Here is an 8517-nt window from a genome sequence, read left to right as displayed (position 1 = left end):
TTACGATAATCCTCTATTAATCAGAATAACTAATGTATCAAATTATTCCCTAACATGATTAATATTTTTCTGCATTTACATGTTCAGTTTGCATTCAAGAGCTTCTCTGACATGAGAAATGATGTTTTAGTTACTGTTTCTTACTATGGTTATTGGCAAATATTAGACATTCAAATGTCTGTTGATTTAATCAACAAATGAGTAAGAATTATTATTTATATTCTTGAATTCCAATTTTTAATTAAGAAAAAAACTTGAGTGAGATATCAGGACACAATGCTGAATATCTTTGCTGAACAAATAACTTTAAAGCAAAAACTTAAAAGAAAATGAATATTCTTTTAAATTACAAAAGGGTAATGGCTTTATAATGTCTATAAAAATAAATACAAAATAGCTAAATAATGAAGCAGGTAATTATTTTTTCAAAAACTAAAAAACATTTAAAACCCTAATGTTTCAACGTAAATTGACGTGAATATTTACAAAATTTCAGCAATCTCTGAACACTGCTGTTGCATGACTCTGATTTTAAAAGCCGAAAACCACCAGTATTTAAAAAAACAATTTAGTAGTCAAAACACACGAAAAAAAAAAAAAGATTTTTAACATGACAATGGATTGCTTAATTCACATACTAAATTGCTCTATACAGGGAGATTTCACAATCCAGGAGCCATAGCCATGCTGCTGTAGGTAGGATTTCAACAAAGTTTTAGCTTCTTGATAGGATCCAGACATATGCTACAGAAAGAAAAAAATATTGAATTATAGAATATAGGCAGAATTAGGCTTATGAAAAGTAAGTAGCCCTAATCTTCTTTCTTTAGTTTGACATTTTAAAAATTAAGAAAAATCTTTTTGATTTCCCATTTTCCTCAGTATTGTTTTTGAAACTAAAAATTTTCCTTCCCAACACTCCTAAAAGACAAGTTTTCTTCTTTAATTTTTAATTAGAAGAGTAATCATACTCATTACAGAAAACTTGAAAAATAGAGAAAACAGAAGTAAATAAAAATCACCTGTAATCCCCAAACTATAGATAACCATCATTAATATTTTGGTTTATTTCCTTTCATTATTTTTAAATGAACATACTTTAAAAAAAACAGCTATACTTAGGTAATATATGTATACCATAAATTCACCCACTAGTAAGTATTCAGTTTGATTTTTTTTTACTAAATTTATATATGTGTGCAACCATCACTGTCCAGTTGTAAAACAATTCCATCACCTGCAAAAAGTTCCATTGTGCTCTATATTTCCAGCCCCAGTCCTAGGCAATCAAGAATCTACTTTCTGTCTCTAGTTTTGCTTTTTCAAGAAATTTCATTAAAAGTGATTAACACAGCATGTACTCTTTTGTGTCAGATTTCCTTCGGTTAGCATACCATTTTCAGATTCATTCATGTTGTTTGATGTATCAGTTTGTTCCTCTTTATTGTTGATTAGTATTACATCATATGGATATACCACATTGTTTATGCATTCACCAGCTGATGAACATTTGAACTGTTTCCAGGTTTGGCTACTATAAATAATGATGCTGTGAACATTTATGTAGAGGCTTGTGTGGATATAAGTTTTTGTTTCTCCTGGATAGATACCAATGGAAGTGCTGGATCACATGGTAAGTATATGTTTGTCTCCATAACAAACTGCCAAACTGTTTTCCAAAGTGCTTTATACCATTTTAACATTCCCGTCAGCAGTGCAACAGGTTTCTAGTTTCTCCACAAAAACACCCGGTGTAGTTAGTCTTTTGGATTTTAGTAGGTGTGCAGTGGTATCTCACTGTGGTTTGATTTTGCATCTTCCTAATGAGTAATCAGGCTGAGTATCTTTTATATGTGTATTAGCCATTTGTATATATTATTTGCCACTTTGAAAAACTGGGTTGTTTGCCCACTTAATAATGAGTTATAAGAGTTCTTTATCTAGTCTAGATCTAAGAACTTTGTCAAGGGTATCATTTGCAAGTATTTTCTTCCATTCTGTGGCTTGTATCTTCGTTTTCTTAATCCAAGTTTTAAATTCTGGAATCCATCAATTTTTTTTTTTATGGATTGTGCTTTTGGTGTCATATCTAAGAAAAATTTGCCTAACCTAGGAAGACAAATGTTTCCTCACATTTTCTTTGGAAGTTTTTATAGTTTTTACTTCTTTTAGTTCTATGATCCATTTTGAAGTTTTTTTAAGACTGATATAAGTCTAAGTTAATTTTTTGGCTTGCCCACAGATACCCAACTGTTCCAGCACCATTTGTTGAAAAGATTGTTCTTTCTCCCATTAAATTACTTTGTACCTTTGTACAAAATCAATTGCTCCTAAGTGTGTGGGCGTATTTCTGGTCTCATTTTGTTCCATTGATCTATATGTCTATCATTACATCAATACATTGTCTTGATTACTGTGGCTTTATGGTAAGTTGTTGAAACTAGGTAGGGTAACTCTACCAATTTTGTTCTTTTAAAAAATTGTTTTGGTTCTTCTATGTTCTTTGGATTTTACGTAACAATTTTAGAATCAGCTTGTCAATTTCTACACAAAAGCTTACTGGGATTTTGATAGAACTTGCACTGAATCCATAGATTATTTAGGAGAGAAGTGACATTCTAAAAATACTGAGTTTTCCAACCTATGAAATGGTACATCTCTCCACTTACTTAGGTCTTTTTAAATTTCTCTCAGCAATGTTTCATCATTTTTGGTGTACAGGTATTACCTTCTTTTGTTAAATTTATTCCTAAGTTTATTTTTATGCTCCTGTGGATGAAATTTTTTTTCTCAAGTTTAATTCTGGAGTGTTCAGTCCTAGTATATAAATATACAATTTATTTTTCTATATTGTTCTTATACTGTGTGCTAAACTCACATGATATAGTTGTTTTTGGTAGATTCCACAGGATATTTTAGAAATAAGGACAGTTTTTCTACTTCCTTTCCAGTCTGGATGCCTTTTATTCCTTTTTCTTGCCTTGCTCCTCTACCTAGGACGTATAGATCATGCTGTCTAGAAGTGGTGAGAGCAATCCTTGGGGGAAGGGGAAACAGTATTCAGCCTTTCAGCATTGTCAGGTAACTGTAGTTTTTCATTGATGCCCTCTATCTGGTTGAGGACGTTCACTTCTATTTCTTATTTGTTCAGTGTTTTTATTGTGAATAGGTGTTGGATTTTGTCAAATGCATTATGTACATCTACTGAGATAAGTATGTGGGTTTTGAACTTGAATATATTCACATAATACATCAAATGATTTTCTGATGTTAAATCACCCTTGCATCCTGGAATAAACCTCCTTGGTCATGGTGTATAATCTGTTTTATATGTTGCTGGATTTGGTTTGTAAATATCTTACGAAGAATTTTTGCATTTATGTTCCTAAGAGATACTGATTTGTAGTTTTCACTTCCTGGATGTTTCTGCCCACTTTTGGTATCAGGGTTATTATACTGGCCTCATAAAATGAGTTGGGAAGCATTCTCTCCTCCTTTACTTTATTAAACAGTTTTTGTAGGATTTATGTTAATTTTTGCTGTTATGTTTGGTAAAATTCACCAGCGAAGCCATAACTGCACTGGTGCTTTTCTTTAAGTAAAGAATTTTAATTAATAATTCAATTTTTTTTTACTTTAGTTCAATTCAGATGTTCTGTTTAGTCAAGTTTTGTAAGTTGTCTTTCTAGGAATGCATGCATTTCATCTAACTTGTCTAATTTGTTGACAAAAGGTTGTTTATAGTATTTCCTTATAATTATTTTAGCTCTTTGGGGTCTTCAGTGACGACTCCTCTTTCATCAAGATTTTGGTCACTTGCGTTGTCTCTTATTTCTCAGTTATTTCTTAGTTCTTTAGTCTAGCTAAAGTATCATTTTTTTGGTTCATTTTTTTCAATGAACCAACTTTTGATTTCATTGATTTTTCTACTGATTTTCCTTTTATCTCATTAATTTCCAACCCATCCCATATTATTTCTTCTCTCTTTTTTTTTTTTAATTTGCTCTTCTAACTTCTTGAGGTGGAAGGTTAAATAACTGATTTTATGGTTCTCTTCCTTTCTAATATAAGCATTTAAAGCTATGCATTTCTAAGCATTGCTTTGATTGTATTCTCTAAATTTTAATATGTTGTATTTTCATTTTCATTCAGTTTGAGATATTTCTTAATTTCCCTTGTAATTTCTTCTTTGACTAGTGGATTAGAAGTTGTTTAATTTCCAAATGTATAATTATTTCTAGATTTCATTCTGTTGTTGATTTCTAATTTAATTCCATAGTAGTTAGAACATACTTTGTATGATTTTAATCCTTTTAAACTTATTGAGACTTGCTTTATGGCCTATATGGCCTATAGTGGAGAATGCCCCATGTGTATTTGAAAAGAATGTATATTCTGCTGTTGTGTATAGTGTTTAGTCTGGTTGGTTTGTAGTGTTATTCAAGCCTTCTATATTCTTACTGATTTTCTGTCTAGTTGAACTACCAATTACTGAGAGAGGAACATTAAAACCTCCAACTATAATTGTAGATTGTCCATTTCACCTTTAAATGCTGTCATTTTTTGCTTATGTATTTTTGGGTTCTGCTGTTATACCCATATACTTATATAATTGTTGTATGTTCCTAATGTATTAACCTTTTACCACTATAACACATTACCCTTTGTCTCTAGTAACATTGCTCATCTTGAAGTGTACTTGTTTGATATTAATATAAACACTCCAGCTCTCTTACTGCTATTGTTTGGCTGGTATGTCTTTTTTTTCCATCCTTTTACTTTCAATCTGTTTGTGTCTTTGAATTTAATGTGCCTCTTACAGACAGTATACAGTTGAATCTCGCTTTTTAGCCCAATCTGACAAATCTCCGTTTTTTTTCTGGAGCATTTAGAATATTCAAATTTAATGTAATTATTGATATAGTGGATTTATGTCTGCCATTTCACTTTATTTTCCAAGTCCTGTGTCCTTCATTTCTCTGCTTCTTTACTGCCTTCTAGTCCTTTTAAAAATGCATTTTTAGTACACCATTGTAATTCCTCTGTTGATGTTTTAGCTGTACTTTTCCAGCTATTCTCTTCATGGTTACTTTAGGAATTACAATATGCCTCTTTCTCTTACCATAGTCTGCTTCAGATTCATACTGACTTAATCCTGCCAATATACAGCAACTTTGTTCCAATATTGATCCATTTCTTTCTCTGTCCTTTATTATTGCCATTTATACTCCACTTACATACAATATAAAATTCAGTAATACAGTGCTAAAATAATTTTAAACAACTTTGGTTTTTTAAAGAAAATAAGAGAAAAAATACACACATCTTTTATATCTACCCACATAATTACTGTTTATAGTATTCTTTATTCCTTCCTGTATCATCTGGTATAATTTCTTCCAAGCCTCAAGGACTTCCTTTGGAATTCCTTCTAGAGAAGTTCTGCTAACAACAAATTTTCTTAATTTTTGTCTACCTGGCAACGTTTTTATTTTGCTTTTGTTTTTAAAGGAATCCTGTACCCATTAGCAGTCACTCCTCATTCTCTCCTCCCCACAGCCCCTGGAAATCAGTAATCTACTTTCTGTTTCTATGAATTTGCCTATTATAGACATTTCATATAAATGGAATCATACATGCAGCCTTTTGTGGCTGGCTTCTTTCACTTAACATTTTCAAGGTTGACCCACACTGTAGAATGTATCAGTACTTCAGAGTTCCTTTTACGGACGAATGGTAGTCCATAGTATGGACATGCCACATTTTGTTTATCCATTCATCAGTGGATGAACATTTGGATTGTTTCTACCTTTTCTGTATTATGAATACTGTTACAGACATTTATGTATAAGTTTTGGTGTAGATAAGTGTTTTCAACTCTTTTATGCATATACTTAGGAGTGAAATTCCTGGGTTACATGATAACTCATATTTAACTTTTTGAGGAACTGTTAAATTGTTTTCCAAAGTAGATGTACCATTTTATATTCCTATCAGCAATGCATGATAGTTCCAATTTTTTCACATTCTTGACAACACCTGTTAATGTCATTCTTTATTACAGCTATATCCTAATGTGTGTAAAGTAGTATATCACTGTGGTCTTCATTCGCATTTTCCTAATGACTATGTTGAACACCATATGCTTATTGGCCATTTTAAAATTTTCTTTGTGGAAATGTCTGTTCAAATCCTTTGCTCATTCAACAAATTTGGTCATCTGTCTTTTTATTATTGAGTTGCAAAAGTTTTTTGTGTATTCTGGATACAAGCCCCTTATTAAATATATGATTTGCAAATTTCCTAATGATAATTTTTGAAATGCAAAAGTTTTAATTTTAATGAAGTTTAAAATACTATTTTTTTTTCTTCTGGATTGTGTTTTTGTTATATCTAAGAAGGCTTTTTTCTTATTTAGGGATACACATATTTTCTCCTATGTTTTTCTCTGAGTTTTATAGTTTTAGCTCTTATGTAGGTCTATCCATTTTGAATTCATTTTTGTATATGGTATGACGTAGAAGTCCAAGTTCATTCTTTTCCATGGGGATATTCAGTTGTCCTAGGACTACTCACTGAAAAGACTGTTTTTTCCCACTGAATGATCTTGGCACTCTTGTTAAAAGTCAATTGACCATAATTGCCAGGGTTTACTTCTGGACTGTCAATTATATTTCATTGATCTATATGTTTATACTAATACCAGTATTATACTATCTTGATTATTATGGCTTTGTAGTATGCTTTGAAATCAAGAAGTGTGAATCCTCCAACTTTGTTCTTTTTCAAGATTGCTTTGGCTCTTCTGGGTTTGCTTCCATTACTGCTAATGAGAAATCAGCCTTAAAATGTATTGGTCTATGGTTGATAACTATTTTCTCTCTTGCTGCTTTCAAGATTTTCTCTTTGTCTCGGTCTTAAGCAGTTTGACTATGATGTATCTAGGTGTGAATCTTTATTTTTTTCTTTCTTGGGGTTTCTTGAGCTTCTTGGATCTGTTAATATTTTTCCTCAAATATGGGGATTTTTAAAAGTAATTTCTTCAAATGTTTTTCCTGATCCCTTTTCTCTCTCCTTTTCTTCCAGGATTCCTAGCATTGGGTTGGCCAAAAGGTTCATTTGGTTTTTTCCGTAAGATGGCTCTAGTATCACTTAGCTGTCTTTAACTTCATTCAAAACAATTTTGTTAGATTGTATGTGACAGCTGTCATATCACTGTGCATTTAAAAAAAGACTTATCAAAATTGGTGAATTTTTGTGTAGCCATTTTAATACTGAAGATGGAAGAAAAAAGCAACATTTTCAGCATATTATGCTTTATTATTTCAAGAAAGGTAAAACACAGCCAAAATGAACAAAAAGATTTGTGCAGTGTACAGAGAAGGTGCTGTGACTGATCAAACGTGTCAAAAGTGGTTTTTGAAGTGTGGTGCTGGAGATTTCTTGCTGGAGGATGCTCCACGGTCGGGTAGACCAGTTGAAGTTGACAGTGATCAAATCAAGACATTAACTGAGAACAATCAACGTTATACCACGTGGGAGACAGCCAACATACTCAAAATATCCAAATCAAGTGCTGAAAACCATTTGCACCAGCTTGGTTATGTTAATCACTTTGATATTTGGGTTCCACATAAGTTAAGCCAAAAAAAACCTTCTTGACTGTATTTCCACATGTGATTCTCTATTTAAGTGTAATGAAAACATTCCGTTTTTAAAACAAATTGTGACGGGTGATGAAAATTGTATACTGTACAATAATGTGGAACGGAAGAGATCGTGGGGCAAGTGAAATGAACCACCACCAACCACACCAAAGGTCGGTCTTCATCCAAAGAAGTTGATGTTGTGTATATGCTGGGATTGGAAGGGAGTCCTCCATTATGAGCTCCTTTCAGAAAACCAAACGATTAATTACAACAAGTACTGCGCCCAATTAGACCAACTGAAAGCGGCACTAGATGAAAAGCATCCAGAATTAGGCAACAGAAAATGCATCATCTTCCATCAGAATAACGCAAGACAGCATGTTTCCTTGATGACCAGGCAAAAGCTGTTACACCTTGGCTGGGAAGTTCTGATTCATCTGCTGTATTTACCAGACATTGTACCTTTGGATTTCCATTTATTTCGCTCTTTACAAAATTCTCTTAATGGAAAAAATTTCAATTCCCTGGAAGACTGTAAAAGGTACACAGAGCAGTTCTTTACTCGAAAAGAAAAAGTTTTGGGAAGATGGAATTATGAAGTTGCCTGAAAAATGGCAGAAGGTAGTGGAACAAAGGGTAAATACGTTGTTCAATCAAGTTCTTGGTGAAAATGAAAAATGTGTCTTTTATTTTTACTTAAAAAACGGAGGCAACCCAACATAAGTTGGTACACTTAATACTGTTCCACAAATCTTTGAAGCTCTGTTCATTTTTCTTTAACCTGTTTCATTCTGTCCTTTAAAATAATTTCTTTTGATCTATCTTCAAAGTCCACTGATATTTTTTCTGCAATCTCAAATGTACTGTT

At 32.2% G+C, this 8517-nt stretch overlaps 1 protein-coding gene across 2 annotated transcripts in view; it reads right to left on the bottom strand.

The window, feature by feature from the left end:
• Positions 1-630: 630 nt before the first annotated feature.
• Positions 631-8517, bottom strand: part of ADAD1 (adenosine deaminase domain containing 1) — a 47499-nt gene continuing 39612 nt past the window's right edge. For both annotated transcript variants that reach the window (XM_068542332.1, XM_068542333.1), the window contains exon 11: positions 631-744. In XM_068542332.1, coding sequence (XP_068398433.1) covers positions 631-744 — 114 coding nt within the window. The remainder of the gene's footprint in view (positions 745-8517) is intronic.

Source organism: Eschrichtius robustus, chromosome 4 (assembly GCF_028021215.1).
Source record: "Eschrichtius robustus isolate mEscRob2 chromosome 4, mEscRob2.pri, whole genome shotgun sequence".
Classification (NCBI taxonomy): Eukaryota; Metazoa; Chordata; class Mammalia; order Artiodactyla; family Eschrichtiidae; genus Eschrichtius; species Eschrichtius robustus.
This window is presented reverse-complemented; position numbering and strand designations above follow the sequence as displayed.